Genomic DNA, 18,594 nt, shown 5'->3' with positions numbered 1-18,594 from the left:
GGTATGCTTCAGACACGCGGCGCTCGCGCCACGCAGCCAGTGTGTCACCGGCCTAAGCTTTTGCGTTGAGAGCGTTTGGAAGCTGTGACACAGATCCAGAGGCTGAAATTTAACAAGAGCAGCATCAGCAAAGGCGTCTCTATGTGGTATGTACTGAAACTGTATATATTTGCTTAGCGGTTTTGGAAAATGACTAAGTTCCACTTTATGTTGTTTTTTTGTTTTTTTTAAGCTGTACATGTGGAAAGTGCAGTTTGATGACAACATCGCATGTTGTTTACTTGATGTGCTTACTCGCCGATAGCTAAGTTAACAACACATAGATATTTGAAGCAGTTTTACTCACCGCCTGCGGTTCCAACACACAATCGTGACCCTTTTTCGTTGGGACTGCATTATCTTTAAGAAATAAACGATGTGCAAATCCGGCGTCAAACTGGGTCTTGTTTGTAAAACAAGCATCTTCGAAATGCAGGGAACAAACAAAAACACTTGCACAACTCAGTTGATGCTCTGTAAAAATAAACTCCATTCACTGGTCCCTTAATGCCGTTTCTCTTTTGGTAATCTGTGCAAGGTTGTCTTGCCCTGGCAACCAAAAACACACTTCTTTTGTGACTTTTCGCGACGCTCTCGCTCTGATCAGTGATTGTCTGTGCTCAGCCTCTCAGTGCTGTGCTATACGGGAGCGCACGCTCTTCCGGCAGACGTGCCCACAGGAACCATATAAGGAAATTCTGCTCCATTTAACGTCACACAGACCCATACTCGAAAAAAACTTTCCGAAACTTGTGACAAACCGGAAGGGGTTTTTTTTGGAACAAAAATACTCCTTCAAACGTACAACTTAATTTTTGAAACTTTGTCCATGTTTAGCATGGGAATCCAACTCTTTAACAGTGTAAAAAACTCAGTATGCATGAAATAGCATTTCACCCCCCCTTTAAAGACAAGTTATGTCCTTCACAGACCTTCATATTATGCATACAGTGCTCTTTGTCCTTCTACCTAAATTCTAAGCAACTTAGAAACAGATCAGTCATAGAGCAGTCCGTGTTTAACCTTTCATTACAAACTGATGGGTCCCACACAGAGGCTTCTTTAAATCACTGAGTAACCGTGAAATAAGATGGGCAGGCAAATGAGGGGGTAGTGAATGCACAGACCAAAAATAGTCGAAGAGGAAGAATGAGGCAGTGATGAGGAGCAAAAAGGAGTCCATAAAACAAAATGGGTTGAAAGATGAAAATTACTGAAATATTGAGGAAAGCCACAGAGATGAGTGGCTTAGAGTTTAGATCACAGAGCTCAACTAAATCCTGTCAAGTCATGGCTCTGGGCGACTTGTTTGACTGAGGTCTATTCACTCATAAATATCAGTAGACTGTAGATCCTATCTGCATTCCTTGAGTTTTTACACTTCAAACAGAATACAAATGGACTGACTAGATCGGTTCCACTTACAAACAATGGCAAACAAACCCCTATTAGTTTAAAGATTTATCTAAGACTTCAAGGCATCCTCTTTTGTGTTACACAGAAGAAAGTCAGTCATTCAGGTTGTAAAATATATGGAGGAGGAGTATATGATGACAGAATTTTCATTTTGGGGTTAAATATAGCATTAATAAGATACAATTAATGCATTCCCCTACAATTACAAGTCTTTGGATCAGTCTGGCCAGTTAGAACACTGTGACCAAGATTAGCTCTGACAAACAGGAGTATTCTGAGGTTTTTAGAATCTGATGGCCTACAAAAACTCTCAACTTCACTTTTCTTAACTGAAAATACAGTGAATATTATATAACAAACATAAACAAAAAGTTTTCATGCTATCACTAGTTATTCAGTTAAGTGTCCAAAATCCGACCATAGGAAAGGTACCTAAATTGCATCATTCATAACTTCTCACCCCACTCCTGGAAACATAAAACTCCTTTAAAACTTCAAAACTGCTCCCTGTGAAGCTTCTCTCAAATCATCAAATGGAAGAGCCTCTTGGTGGGCATACTCTTTACCATTTAAATACAGGAAGTCTATCCATTGTTTAAGTGACCTTTTCTCTGATGACATGCACTATTGTGCTGGAGTCTCCAGCATGAAAGGTCTAATAGAAAATAGCTCATAGACATTATACTAATGTACAGTCAGAGCCAGAGATCTTCTGAAGCTGTGACTGACAATGCGGAGAGCACTGTACACCAGTAATAGACGGACAAGGTCTATGCAAGAAGTATGTTAGAAACAACTGAAATGAAAAATGAATTATGACAGAAAAGGAATGAAAAACTGGACAGACAGAGGCAATACAGCTAGTTATCTGAAAATGAACAAATGAAAATGGGCAACCATTTTGAGTGTCTTGGGACCAGCAGTCGCATGGCTGCACATGTAGATCTGTTTGCTTCCATCAAATAGCTTTCATTCCCAGCACATGCTGTTCTAGAATGAGTCAGGCTATCATACCCTCATAACACAACATTTCATAAAATAAAAAAACACTACATTTTTGTCTCAGTGTATCCACCGTCGCTTAGATACCAATGGCTTTGTTCTCATAACATGCAAAGAAAGTCAGAAAAGCTGAATGCTAACGATTTTAATATATTCAAAAAGGCACACAAATGAGTTCAAACTGGGCTGATCACCCCAGAGTATTTCCATTGCACCATAGCATTTGTCCAGAACACACAAGGCTTTCTGGGAGGTCTAATTCAATATTTTTATCAGTTTCAAGTGCTCCACGGGACTCCAGTGGTCGGAAGACTGGTTCTCGCCTCATAGAATTTAACCACGGTTTAGACAATAAACATAGGATGAAAGACACTTTGATAGATGACATGAGCAGAGTTCCAAAAGCTTATGTACTCGAAAAAGGCACCGACCGCAGATGTCTGAAAAAAAAAGCATGTACACAAAGAGCACAAAAGCTAGTGTTATTGTTAAAAAAAACCATTGGAGTATCTGACTGTTCCACTGCAGGTGAGTGTGTGTGCGCTCATGTTATATTACTCTCACAGAACGGCGGGGGGCTGGAGTGGTTCGACCGCGGCCCCTGTTACTACTTGAAGTCATAAAAAGGTAAATTCATAAAATCCAATAAGAAAAACAGACTGTGCTCACCAGTTTAACAAGTCAGAGTTTTGGAAAGTCTGGAGTCCTGATCAGCAGAACCATAGCAACACAATCATTACCTCACAACATAAGCATAGTTTATCTACTTTAGTTTCCTACTCTATCTGACTCTACTTTGAAGTCAGTTTAGAGTCAGCAAGGATGCAATAAATTGATCAAAAGTGACAAAGATATGTTTTAAATAAATATAATTTTAAATTATATTAAAATAGAAAACAGTCATTTAAAATTGTGATATTTGACAAAACTACACTTTCATTGTATTTTTGATCAAATAAATGTAGCCTCGGTGAGCATAAGACTTTCTTGCTTAAACCATTAAAATATCATAGACATCAAAATTTTAAAGGTAGTGTATATACATATTATTATTATAGATATATTATTTAAATACTTTTAGCTGTGGTTCTTTAACTATCGTGAATTTACACAGATAAATCTCTGTGTAAATATTTAATAAATATATAAGTCAGCTGAGAGGGTGAAACAGCTGTTGACTTTCGACACCATAAACTTGAGATCATTTGTGCCTCTGAATTCATCTTATTTGTGCCATCTCGCACCATTTTTTCTTCATCTTGCACCATGATCATTGCATTTTTTCAGGATGACGTGTCATTTTAAAAACACTTTAACTTTGAAAAACATGTTGTGGTCTATCTACCCAAAAGGGTGTCCTACTGTACGCCCCATATCAAATGTTTGGTTAACCAGACCCTAAATGAATCTAAATGTACAGTGCTTCCTTAACTGAGCAGCCTATGATGAAAGTATGTAGTTTTAGGCATTTCTAATTAAAAGACTTATACCTGACATAGCACTTCTGAGATCTTGCAGGTGATAAATGTGCAGTGCTGAAGATCTTTATTGTTTTCTTTCTGAAGCCTAACTGAAAAGAGTGATGAGTGCAGATATAGTTTCTTTGGAGTTTTCTGACATGGTTTATTGAAAAATAAACTTTGACTTTAAGTAACCTTATTCATATACCTGCATTCTTTGATGAAAATAAGATCTACAGAGAACAAGAAACCCAGGTAAATGACCTTAAACCACACAAATGAGCCCTGGTGAAGGTTTTACATATATCATTTGACTACAATGACAGATTTTACAAATAAAAAGGGCAGATTATAAAAAAAATCCTCTCTCACTTAAAGGGGACCTCTTATGCAAAATTCACTTTTGCATGGTGTTTGGACATATATGTGTGCTGGAAGTGTGTACACAACCACCCTATAATGATAAAAATACACCCACTCCTTTTTATCTTTTTTTTATCCCCTTAGATCATAAGCAGTGTCTCCCAACTGGCCATTTTTTTGACCTGGTGCTAATCTGACGTCACATTAGCCACAGGCCCTGCCCACGAATGTTGACAGACACTGCCATTATAACATAGAACCGCACTGCACTGACCAAAATGTCTCCCAAACACTTTAGGTGTTCTGTAGCTGGATGTATGAATCCACATAGCTCTTTCCTTACTCCCGAAAACTGAGCCGCTGAAGACGAGATGGATTACTTCTGTTTTCGAGGAAAATGGTCACTCAACTCTAGCAAAAATGTCTGAGCAAATCATTAGCACCGGAATGCTTTGTGAATGATGGTCAGTATAAAACATGTTTTGCACAAAAGTTTCTCCTGAAGGATGGAGCAGTGCTAACTGTTCGTGATCCAGCTACACCTCCAGAAGAAAGAAGTATCATGCATTTGTTTTCCAAATTGCCTTTCTAAGAGAGTTTTTTTTTTGTGCACTTTAAAAGGCTAATGTTGCTAAAGCTACCATTATCTGTTTGTTAACTGATACTGCCTTCATGTGCTGCCAGAATGACAGTGAGTAGGAATGTGGGAGTTTAAAACTGCATATGAAAGCAATGTGAAGTCTACCACTGGAATTAGTCGAGCTCATAATCACAAGAGGGGCTAATAAAGTTTGAATGGCACCATGAACAATTTTTATCCCGCCGTGCTCCCATCTATGTAATTCATAAAGTGCCTTTTTTATGCACAGTACAATCAAATGACTGACTTCTAAACCAAGTGCGTTTTCTGTAAAGATAACAGGATTGTACTAATAGTGGAGTGTTTATGTGCAAAGGCTAGCAGCTAGCGTGCAAATAGAGACTGCTGCAGAGCTTGAGCTCTTGAAGCTCTGCCCTCTTCTCCACGAGCACCTGCTCATTTGCATTTAAAGGGAAAGACAAAAACTGAGCATTTTGGCTCATACCCTAAAAGTGGCAATTTTAAGAAAGCTGGAAAAAAAATGATCTGTAAGGTATTTTAAGCTAAAACTTCACACCCACTATGGGGACATTGTAGACTTATTTTATATCTTGTAAAAAGGGCCACAATAGGTCACCTTTAATATCTCTTCCACGCTCAGATTATGTACAATCATTTAGTGAAATTTGAGGTTTAGCACACCAGAATGCAATCTGCATGTGATAGATGGTGATGGCAATTCATATTGTCTTATGTACTGCATTACCTCACCTAATACATGAACTATAACTGCTAGAAAACTTATGGTGGGGTCTGGCTGTCATACTCTTTTTTTTTGCTGGAAAAACACAACATTTCTGAAGCACATGTAAACCAGAGAGAAAGTCACTTACGAAAGACACGCAAGCTGCCAGCAGCAGAATCCTCACCAGGAGGTCCTCAAACTGCTCCACCACCAACTCCCACAATGATTTACCTGTGAGAGAAACGAATATGAGGATGACAAATATTCAATATTCAAATATAAGTATAATATTCAGTGACAAGTGGGTCTTAGGTTAAGTTTGCACCAAGACATTGGGAAACCACACAGATATAACACAGTACATGTGTGCGTAGTCTTATACAAAGTATTAAAGTTTATCTCTCTGTAGTAGAATTACTAAGCCCATGCTAATGGTGCAACCCATAAAGAGAGAGCAGTAACAACATGATGGAAAGATCAATATTTACCTTCTTCAGCTGGGAGCTCTGTCAGTCAAAACACAGCGAGGCAATCCGTAGTGGAATGAGAGGCAGGGTACGGGGGGGAGAGAAGAGAAAGAGGGGACAAAACAGAGGGTATTCTGTTAGAAAGGCCATCTGGTTAAACGTTGTTTAAACAGCTTTTTTACATCACATTGCATTTACTGTGATGGTGCAAGATGGCTTCATTTTCTGCCTGAATGTTAAAGACATGCAGTGGAATACTAATCCAAATGATTATAGATTAGTGTAGGCAATAATTGACTTCTCTCTGCAAAATAGATATGAGATTTTTTGCAGTATCTGAGCCATTCTCTGCAAAGATTCCTACATAGCAAAAACAAACTGCAATACCATCCCCAGCATCTCACAATCATTTAAAGTTAATCTTCAAAAACATAAAAAGGTGGATTGAAAAAAGGGTTGGGCTGACTTCAGCTAAAGAATTTTAATATCATATATTTATTAATTGTTGCCTGATAAAATTATCAGCTTATAGGTATGGGCCAGAATGTAATATTAGTGCATCCTCACTTATCACAAATTGACAATATTTTTCTACAATAAGTAATGTGATGTGATGCGGGCTTCTCTAAGTAAATCCATAGGATGTACATTTACAAATGACCTGCTAAATGTAAACCACAACCATTGCACACAAAGAATATCATCTTGGGTGGAAAATGTACAGATGGACCAAAACATGTGATGGTATTTGTTTATTGAGTGTGAAAAACATTTCTGGCATTGTACAGAAGTCATTCGACATAGATGCGCTCTGTAGCCTACACACTGCCGTTTAGTCAGTTCAAGAAGGTTCTCGAGTCAAAGCGTGTGGGAGCGGAAGAGCATGTGGAGAGTGGGAGGGGGCGGAGATTCACAGACCTCTCTCTCTCACACACATACGCATCATAATTACAACACAGATGCCCTCTTTGTTGAGGCTTTACTTTTATCTTGAGGATTGGCAGCCGATTAGCATGCATGTCCGTCTGCGTGGGGAAATAGTGGCCTCATTAATAATCAGTTCACACTGATGCTGCTATAGGTGCAATCGCTTGATAAAAGGTACACCAACGTGTGCAAGAACAGTTTGTTTCTGGGAGACTGTTCATGAATGGACTTTGAGAAAGCACAATGGAAAATCCTTGGAACCAACCCAAAAGATAGCTAGAAAAAAAATACAGGGTGTTCCTGAATTCCAACGAGCATGTGTTTGTGTGTACTTAGGTCAAGTTTAGCCTTGTATTGTGGATACTATCAGAAGTTTCCCTGCCACTCTGCTCAAAGTGAAAGCCTGCATCCATATCAGTTCTGATATCCAAGAAAAGCTTGATTGCACTTTCCTTTGTCTCTGACTTATGGAAAAGGGACTTCCCTGTCTCAGTAAGATGAATATCTTGACTCATTTCATCTCTGTTTCTTATTCACAATCATACATTCAGGAAAAACCTGGGAAGGAGTCATGCAAGTCATGACCTCTTCACGGTTCACGGCTGAAGAATGGGAACCGGCTTGATGCACATGCAATGGAAACCAAGATGAAGTTGGCTTGTGGTGGATGACCTGCAGCAGTGAAATTAGACAGCGGAAAAGCATTAAGATTCCCATTTATCTTTTAAAAAACAAGAAACACATCCAAACAGTCACACATTTGGCCCATCAATGACTGAATTTCCAGCAACACTTGGAAAAAAATTGCATGGGGGAAAAACTAGCAATCGTGACTGCATGTTTACTTAATAATGTTCGGCCTTATTCAGCTTTTTAATGTTTTTTCGTAACTAAACAACATAAATGGAGGGAATGAGACCGTTCAGATGTACAAGTGAGTGAGAGGGAGGGAGAAAGGCATGAAAGAGTTCTGCTTTGAAGAACAGAGCAGATTCTTCTCTTCATCTTTCCTCAGGCTATGAGATCTGTCTGTACTAGAGAGCATGAGAATCTGAAGTCTACTGCTCCATCTATGTAATAGAAGTGCAGTGATGTACTTCAAATCTTCCGATAACTGTGAGTCATTCTTTTCTCTTTAGGGGCCCTGTGCATACATTAAAGGAAACAAGAATATCCCAAACATTTTTCTTTCTCTTCTGAATTATCAGCTACAGAAGCACTGGCAGACCTCGTCAAATCTTTTCAATACTTTGAATTGTAGATAAACAAATTCTACTTTAAAACTACACACTTCATAATATTCTACAAAATTTTAAATCTGCTTCATTTAAAGGGGGGGTGAAATGCTATTTCATGCATACTGAGTTTTTTACACTGTTAAAGAGTTGGATTCCCATGCTAAACATGGACAAAGTTTCAAAAATTAAGTTGTAGGTTTGAAGGAGTATTTCTGTTCCAAAAATACTCCTTCCGGTTTGTCACAAGTTTCGGAAAGTTTTTTTCGAGTATGGCTCTGTGTGACGTTAGATGGAGCGGAATTTCCTTATATGGGTGTTGAGGGCACGTTTGCCGGAAGAGCGCGCGCTCCCGTATAGCAGAGCACTGAGAGACATTCACTGATCATAGCGAGAGCGTCGCGAAATGTCACAAAAGGAGTGTGTTTTTGGTTGCCAGGGCAAGACAACCCTGCACAGATTACCAAAGAAAAAACAGCATCAAGGGACCAGTGGATGGAGTTTATTTTTACAGAGCATCAACGGAGTTTGATCGGAGCAAGTGTTTGTGTTTGTTCCCTGCATTTCTAAAATGCTTGTTTTACAAACAAAGCCCAGTTTGACGATGGATTTGTCATTTCCATAATCATATATATATTTCCATAATTTCCATAATCATATATATATATAAAATCTTTTGCAGGAAAGGTTTTTACTGTTTTTGTTTTCAGTTTGGGTCAACTTAATGTATCCTTGCTGAATTAACGTATTCATTTCTTTAAAAAAATTTAATAAATAAAAATACTGACCCCAAACATTTACATTTTAAAATACAGAAGTGTATTTCATAATTATATAGTTTGGAATGATTCATTCTAGTTTAAGAGGTCTCAAGCCTTCTGTATCTTCCAGTTGGGCTACATGATGTATAACTGCCCTGCCCAGTGGGCTATTTTAAATAGTCATATAAACTTCCTGACTTGATTTTCATCGTTCACTCACTTGCAGTGGTGAAACAGATCATAGTTGAACATATGTCTGTGTTTCTATGTCCTGCCAGTGTAAACAAACAATCAAGCATTTTAAATATTCAAGCACACAAATAGGCGAAAGAGAACTAAAATTTGGTACCTGAACGCTGTTTTCTGTGTGCACAAAGACATATTTCAGACAGCGCGCAGACACAGAATTGATTCCTCTTTAGCATATCCTTGTGCTTGAATGGACACATACAATCAAAATGATCTCAAAACCATGAACTGAATTCTCTATGAAGACAGGGAAGCAGAAGCACAAAGAACCGAAGGATAAATAGATTTTCAGCCACAGTATTATCTCTACTGATATATATATATATATGATTATGGAAATGACAACTAAAAAAACTGCCTGGAACAGATACTGTATCAGCGTGGACCACAGGCATTGATCACGTTATTACTCCAGAGCACATATTCAGTCCATGGGTAGCCTAACCTCTCTGCTCGGATCGCAGGTGGATTTCCCTCACTAACTATATGAGTGAGAGAGTGCTGCCAGCGCAGAGGGATGATCTCCCTCTTTCTCAGATATAGCAAGTGCGCGTTATGCTGTGGGCACCCACTGGGAGAAACATAAATTTGCACCTATGGCATGAACGATGAAACAAAACTTTGTTAGAGCCATAATGCGGCGCAGAAGTGTGCAGTGTGCAGTGTATGTGCATGCCATGCGTCTACAATTGAAATAACAAAACTAATTGTGATTTTTTCACTGCATGTCGTGCGGTGCTCCGTTTTTATGATGAGAGGAGATGAAAGGTTGAGAAAATACTCCAGGTAAACTTTGAAATGTACCAGGTTTATATATACATAATATATGTGTGTGAGCATGTAATAAATCTAAGAATAAAATTATAAATTTTCTTAATTTACTTAATTTTCTAACAGTCTGGACATGAACAAAGAAAAAAACTCGCACTTAACCTTTTCACAGGCATTTTGTTTTCATAGTTAGACATAGTGATGTATCATTATAGGATTGTCTAGTAATATACCGATTATCACAAAATTGCTGTATTGTGACCCATGTATCATGATTTGGATCATATCATGAGGTTTTGATCATGATGATTTGTCCACAGAGAGTCTTTTTTCCGGTATAGTTACATTTCTTTTGGACTACCAAAATCTGAAGAATGCCTGCCCGAGGGGCTAGTGGGGATTTCAAAATTTTTTGCAAGCCATAAATTTTAAGATATAGATTCAACATGACACTAACCTCAATAAAACTTCAGTGACCATTCGATGAACCAATGAATAACATCAATTTACCATGTATGCTCGAACAGGATTCAAATTCTGCACTGAGACACCTGGACAGTTTAGAGTGGTGCAAACATATCATTAATTCAACTTGAGGCACATTTCAATTCAATCAAAAGACTGTAGGTCTCTTTTTGGTTTCCTGGGCCAGATGTCATAGTCTCCAGCTCATAATAGCCATACCAGGTTCAGCTCTAATTCAACATATTATGTAAGAGGAATATGAACTCATATGAAGTCTGTTATGGAAAGAAATCCCCTCACAGACCAGCAGCATGTTCCTCCAATGGTGTGGAAAAAGTGGGTGGCAGGACAGGGGGAGTAATGACCCTGAGTTTCCCTCTCTTTCCAGTTGTGTGTGTGTGTGTGTGTGTGTGCGCGCAAATTTACCAGGGTATGCAGTCTTCCTGTCGCTTTACCTCACTTGTTCTAGGTGCATTTTGCCTTGCAAATATTGAGGAAATTGTTAAACTGACCTCAAACCAGAGAACATGAGTGATTTCTTAGTGATAGACTAATACTCTGTAGGCATTTCTGTGCCCGACCGACAGTTGAACACAAACAAAACCTTCGTGGGAAGAAGGATGGTGGGAAAGGCAGAGAAAGAGAGGAGTGATTGAAGGGGTTCCCTATAAGGGTGGGCCAAGGATTCCCTCAGAGTCATCTGGGCCGTGTCTGCTTGTCTGGCCCAGGCACATTCCTACATTGTGACTTCACCCAGCCCGCACGCATAAACACAAACACGAACAAGCACAAGCCTGCTTTTGTTGTCCCCATTTTAAATTCATCTTGCTCTACTTTTCCACCCTCTTCACTCTTCAACCACACAGTAAATGAAAACAAGTGGCAGTCTGTTTACACACCAGTCAGTGGGAGAGGGAAACACTTCCTAGAAACAGTTGCCAACAACACACAGAGCCTGTAACGTCTGTACCCAGGGAATTAGGAGGGCAAGTGAGAGCATGGCACAACACAGTAGGATGCAGTGAATGTGCCCACAGCTAACCCGAAATAACTCTGACTCTATTTACTTCCAAAATCAAATGAGCCCTCTTACTACTGTATATGATTCCTCAATGAAATTATTCTTTATAAAAAATACATACATTTTAGCAAAAAATTTCTCCACCTCTAAAACAACTGATATTATCTCTAATACCACAATGGGGGGGGGGGGGGGGTATCCTTTCTTCTGTATTGTGAGAGCTTATCAAAAAAGAATAGGCTAAATGTAGTGCAGGTATTGTAAGATTGGGCTCTCCACTCAAAAGCAGAGGCAGATGAATGAATAGAGTTAAGATACTTTAAACATTACAAGGTCAAAATGAAATAATTATATATACAAACATAAGCATGGATGACTTATAGATCACAATAGATCAATAACATGCATTTAGAAAACTGAAACAGAAGCATTTCAAGTCAAATTTTATGATGCACCATCAGTTATTTTTTATGTTATGGACAAAATTTTAAATTCTATACTATGTAGGTCCAAATAAAAGTAAAATAAAAATCTAATGGTTTAATGCAAGTAAACTTAGGAATCACATTGCAATATGAAAAATGCATATATTGTCATTTTTTTTTAGAGATTGCATTTAACATATTAAATTATTAGTACCTTAGAAGATTAAATGTAAGCAAGCATTAGATGCGGCAAAAAGTAACTTTACATTTTTTTTAATAAAGTATCCAATACTAACCACCCAAAAAAAATCCACCATCTATGAAAATCTCTAGCCTATTCTCCTATAAAGTCTGTATTCTGGTCTCTACAAACGATTCAAGTCCCTCCTCTAAATGCAAGCCTATGGGTCTTTTTTTGCCTTATTTATTTTCCACCATACAAAAGGTAAGATTCCTCAAAAAAGCACACAACTCTTTTAACATGGCGAATGCACTTAAGTATTATTAAATCCATAGCTGAAACACTGCAATACAGCAAATGTTAAATATTCGGAGTTAGGGATTTATTAAATTTGTTCAAAACATAAATAAACACATATTATGGCAAGCAAAATTACAGATGAGGTTTCAGATCTACTTTTTCGGTTTCCATCAGTTTCTGTGTCGGAAACTTTCAGTTTTAAGAATAGTTGCCATGACCACCTGGCTCGTGGATATGGCTGGAACAACATCTCTGTCAACATTCACCCAAAATAAATGTTACGGAACACAAATCCTAGTCATACTCTTGATTTATAGCCACTTCAATTATCACACCAACACTATAGTATTACAAATCAGAAGTGACTCTCAATATATAAAGGCACTGTCTGAATTCATGTGAACAAAGTCTTTTGATCAATGTACTGGGCACTGAAGACAGAAAATAATTCCTTGCTTTACTTGCTTAACGTCATTAAGCTTCTCAGAATAACTTGGAAGGAATTCTGATGTAGTCATGCTGGATTTGTCATGACGATAACTACAGCCAAAAAGACACTTTAAAGTCACATGAAAGTGTACCTGTCGATTATTGTGAATAAATCACTAACAATCCACTCATTTGTGATTTGTATGACTGCAGGGACAGCTTTTGATTAAGGACGTTGCCAGGTCACTGTTGTTGTTGTTTTTTAGCCATTCTTACTCCAACTGTAGAAGGCGGTGTATCATGAGAGCTGCTGCGTCCGTTCCACCATGGGAAGTGGCTACTCATTTGCATGAAGTTCAACTCTGCTCAGCTTGTTGCATCACCAACGGTTGCTTTTACTCATACCGCTAGACAGACACTGCCAACTCTCACTAAAAATGAGAATAAGTTCAAGTCACTTTTCCACTGTACAGGTATGTATGAATGCTTCTAGTGACATCCTCTTATCCATTTTCCATGCACAACACTCAGTTATAGTTTTCTTGCATAGTATCAAGCCTATGGAAAATAAATTATGAGTGAGGAATACAGGGATGTAACCATCTGACTCATCAGAACTTCAAAGAGGTTTCCTCATAGAAAAAAAAAGGGAAAAAGGGAGGGAAGAACGATACACTGCTCACTAGAAACAGCCATATTATAAGGCCACTTGGCAAATTTTCTTTCATTTCATGTGAGATTATCATTAATCTCTGAATTAAAACATAAGCAAAAGTCTTCTATTTGTAGTTTAATAATACTGTTACTGTAAATCGATGTTATTAAATATACCTCAAAATCATTTAGCACACCTAGAATACATGTGTAACTATTCTCACACACAGACTAAATTTACATTTCATATTTAATGTTATTTAATTATCTACTTCATGGCCAGCTCGAAGCCTTGTTACTGGTTTTCATAACAACACTGTTTCTCTCTGAAGGGGAAGCTCTGGTCTCACACAAAGTTTCCACTGACACTGTACAGCAACATACATCACTCTCAGTGATCCTCGGTTTTAACAGAATAACCTTCCCTATCTGAAACACACATACACGCACAACATAAATCATTTCTCACTCAGAGAAATGTTTTTTTTTTATATTTCCGTTTAAAAACAAAGCGCATCAAGTACAGCGTAGCGAATACGTCAACTGCCTGAATGACTAGCTGACTGATGGGTCTTAAAGGGATAATTCACCCAAAAATGTTAAACGTTGTCATCATTTACTCACTCTCATGTTCTTCCAAAGATTTATGAATATTTTAGAATTATCACAGAAAAACATATTTAACAGAATGTTGGTAAGCAAACATTTTGGTGACCACTGACTTCCAGGTTGGACATTTCTCAAAATATCTTCTTTTATGCTCCACAGAAGATAGAAAGTCATATGGGCTGGGCGATATGGCAAAATAAAATCTAATCTTGTTTTTTTAATGGTTTTTTTTTATTAGTCTTAAATAGGGATGTCAAATTTCGATTATTTCCATGATCGATCGTCGTTTAAATTAACGATCAATTAATCGATTAATCGTTAACCATAATACTGCAAAATGCGTCTATTGCAGGCACGCAGTCAGCGGTATGACAGGATGTGCAAAAGCCACACACACACACACACACACACACACACACACAAAACGCTTTCTCACTTGAATTAAAGTTGTTTTAGTCTGAATAAAATGCTAGTAGCAGGATTATAAAATGAATAGATGCGATTATGATCATTTGATAAAATGAAGAGAGCGCGCCATACTTTTGAGGTCATTTTACTTTGTTGACAGTTTCCAATCCCGCACGGAGAACGCTGAACGCGCCTCTTTAAATGGTTTTGTGGTGCTCGTTGTTGTATTTTAAAGCACAATTGCAATGTTTTCAACTGACATTATTGTATTTAAAATAAAATTATCCGAAATGTGGAGCGCGTGTGACTGCGCTGCACATTAAGTGAACTACATCGGCGCTGCTGCACCAAAACACAGTTGCTCACATTAACTTGATCCTGCTGGATTCTGTCCTAGAAAATGCAGATTTTTAAAAATCCAGCATACAGCGCATTAGATCGTGACAGTGCATGCGTGCAGACGAGGATGAGCGAGCGCGGCTTTGGCTAGATTTATTTGGAGGTTATTGCTCATGTCTCATTCGGCACAAATCGAAATGTTTCCATATTCGCAATGTATTTGAATGTTAAACTATTATTTATAATGTAAACTAGGCTTGTACTTAACACGCATTCGCATATAGACGGAAAAGATGATCCTCTTCATATGAGCAAAAACGTCCTTGGCATAACAGCAGAGTGGACCGGCATACTACGGTCTATTTAAACTGACCAGTGTAACCTTTTAATGTTTAGTTGACTATTTTATTTTGATAATGAACAGACTGCGATGTAAGTTTGAATCGCTAGAATATACGTGTGCAGCAGGCTCCGGCGCGATCGAAACAGCTGAGACATTAAAAAAATATATATATATTTTCTGCAAAAGTGTTTACTTTCATTTGTGCACACTCACAATACAAACAGAAGATTTGTGCTCTTGTAAAATAAAGCAAACAAACAGAATGCGTTGTCATCCTTTTTTTTTTTTTTTTTTTTTTTTTTGTGAATTTATGGAGCGCCCACACTTCTGTTTTAAATCCGTTAATCTTAATTATTTAAGTCGGATATATTTCGCATAGCCTATTTAAAAAAATAAATAAAATAAAAAACATGAAAACAAATTGTTATTTTTATGTTGGGCCTATTACTTAGTAGGCTATACATTTTCCTTAAAGCATCCCATTTTGTCCCAGGGCTTAGAACCTGTGCCCTAGTCAGGTCCATGCAGAAACTTGTGAACGATGCTCGGCGTCACCGTTTGGTGACAGCAGTGAATGCTCCAGGAATGTGTCGGTCACAGCGCCTATTAATCGCTGTTTTGAATCCAGCAATTATTTATTTAGAAATTATAAGATCTGATTATGACAAGTGTGGTATAAAAGCTTTGTTTATTAGAGGAATAATAGGTTAACTGGAAAATGTTAGATCGCGACCATGCTTTTGGAACCCATAGTCTTCATTTACGCGGCTTTGTTCTGGTTTGCCGGTTGGTCACGAATTTGCACAAATTCTGTATATTTAGGCATTGTTTCTTTTCCTAAATCTTCATAGTCTAACCCTCTAATTTCCCAGGTTTATTTTATTATCCTTCGCTTTTAATAACTGTTTTCGCATCTCTTACTGTGGTAAACATGGGAAGGGAAATTAAAGATTTCATGAATTAAGAATTCGTTCGATTTATTAATTTGTTCCCTTATTTCACTTAAATCATGGGTTATTTAGGGAACAAAATTAATGAAACATGGACAATTGCCACATTTATAATTCGTAGGAATGAATTAACAAGTTGTAGGAATGAATAGACTATCTGTCCTGTCACTGTGTCCTGCAGCCCTGCAAAGCGCACGATATAAAACAGTTATCTGATGAAATGATTAGTAACTACATTTCTATTGCATTTAATGTTGAAGAACTTTTATGTTGTTTCTATTTTAATGTACTTTAAAGTTTAAATCACATTAAAAGCTTAATTTGTACATTGTGAATGAATGATGATGCTTTTATATATCGTCACCGTCACTCACAGCCGCTCGCACGTGTTGAGTGCGCATGAGCCGCACGCAGCCCAACATTGAATCGGTTAACCGACCATCGATAGCCTTAATCGATTGCATCTCTTATCGACAATTAATCGATCATCGATTAATCGTTGACATCCCTAGTCTTAAAATAACTACAACAGGGATGGAAATTAACTTTTTTGTCCACCAGCCACTGTGGCTAGTGGATTTCAAAATCTACCAGCCGACCCAATGTTTTTACTAGCCACTTTCTTGTTTTTAACCGACAATGTGTATTTGCATGTACAATACTAATACTACAAGATCTACAAATTAATACTTATGCACTTTATTTAATCTCAAGTCTCAATGAAATACTGACATTTTCTTTCTCAGTGATGCTCAAATGCTGCTTCTATCTATGCAGCTTAATAGGTTTTAAACAGCCGACTCTTGCTGAAGCAGCTCATTCTCTCAACTCCGTAGCCCAACCGGATGATATGCTGCACTGAACTTTTTTAATGCACAGAAACATTTTAGCGATATTCTAAACAGTTTTCGTATGCATTAATAATTTTGTATTTAATTCCAAAGGAAAAGACTCACCAGTAAAAGTGTTTTTTTGTTTGTTTGTTTTTTCGTGGTTGAGGGTAAACGTGGGGAAAAGTCCCCTGTTCAACACTGTATCACTGAAAGAAATCTCGGCTCGCAAACTTTTACGCCGTCGACAAACGAACGCTTAGCATTTTTAATACCTCGTTTTTACGAGTCTCGTCACGCCTGAGCTGTCAAACATGTGTAGCGATACAATGTTGTTTCTACAAACAAAAATGAACAGCATAACAACTTCTAACTTCTGAAAAGTTCTTGAAGACTGGAAATAAAATGCATCCCCCGGACAGCAGTTATTAGACACGCGACAGATAATACTGTTTTAGCTTGCTTATTATGCCGTTAAAAACAATAAGATAAACACAAACTGTCCATATAATCTAAAATGTCACAGAATGCTGGAGGAGAATGAACTTACCAGGGTTTGACAGAGACGTGACAGTATGCGGAAAAATGTGTGCACGAAAACAAATTCAACTCTTCACGCGATCTTGTATATCAGGGGTCACCAAACTTTTTTCTCTGGGGGCCACATTATCGTTCCTGACTGTGATGGGGGGCCAGGCCGGGCCAGCTATATGACATAGGATTGTATGACCCAGACCAAAGTGACCACCAGCAGGCATCATTGTGTAGTAGAGATTACTAGCCTGGCAAAGCCATCTCCACTACTTTATCTATTTCTACTTGATTCCTGGCACATATTTGTTTATTGTTGATATTACACTTTATTGCGTGTTGTACACACACCAGGGATGGAAATTAACTTTTTTGTCCACCGGCCGGGTGAAACAATATGGTGTTTTTATTTACCAGCCATGGTGGCTGGTAGGTGAAGCGAGTTTACCCGCCACAACACAAAATCACCCGCAATTTGGCTGGTAGCATACAAACTTATACATATTATATGTTCAGAAATATTACAAGGAAATTGCTTTAAAAAATTAAAATCTCAAAAGTCCAGGTTATTCAAATTCACTGCTTTTCCATTTTGTTTTGTACGTGAACATGGATGTGTCAGACTGTTGCGCTCACATCTCATGCATGAAACGGCATTCTTAAAATGAGGTGCTTAAGTTAAAAGAACTCCCATCTTCCTACATTTTTTCCAGTTCCACTGCATGTTATCATATCATATTGTCAAAGTGTCTAATTCTAACGATTGATAATATTTCTATTCAAAATCGTGATTTTTCGATTTATAAAATTTTTTAATTGTAGCAAAACATTACATTCAAAATAATACAAATCTGAAAAATCGCCCAGGCCTACACACAGGTTTGGAACAAAAGTAAATGATTGCAGAATTTTCATTTTTGACTACATTATCTCTTTAAGAATGCCCTGTATATGTTTGTAGCGAGAGTTTTGAACAGTGATGGATATTTCCTGGGTTTCCTTTGCAGGCTTAAATCAGCTGAGCTACAACTGTCTGGGAAAATCTTGGAAAATACAGCAACTTAAAAGAGAGAACCATGTCTGCAAAAATACAT

General features: G+C 37.8%; 1 protein-coding gene across 2 annotated transcripts in view; it reads right to left on the bottom strand.

Annotated features, from left to right (window-relative positions):
* Positions 1-18,594, bottom strand: part of LOC113074835 (sarcoplasmic/endoplasmic reticulum calcium ATPase 1-like) — a 68,794-nt gene that overhangs the window by 40,170 nt on the left and 10,030 nt on the right. For both annotated transcript variants that reach the window (XM_026247579.1, XM_026247574.1), the window contains exons 2-3: positions 6,094-6,111; positions 5,754-5,836 (exon numbers count right to left, since the gene is read on the bottom strand). In XM_026247579.1, coding sequence (XP_026103364.1) covers positions 5,754-5,836; positions 6,094-6,111 — 101 coding nt within the window. The remainder of the gene's footprint in view (positions 1-5,753; positions 5,837-6,093; positions 6,112-18,594) is intronic.

Source organism: Carassius auratus, chromosome 5, assembly GCF_003368295.1.
Source record: "Carassius auratus strain Wakin chromosome 5, ASM336829v1, whole genome shotgun sequence".
Classification (NCBI taxonomy): Eukaryota; Metazoa; Chordata; class Actinopteri; order Cypriniformes; family Cyprinidae; genus Carassius; species Carassius auratus.
The sequence above is the reverse complement of the archived record's forward strand: the minus strand, read 5'-3'. Positions and strand labels throughout refer to the sequence as shown.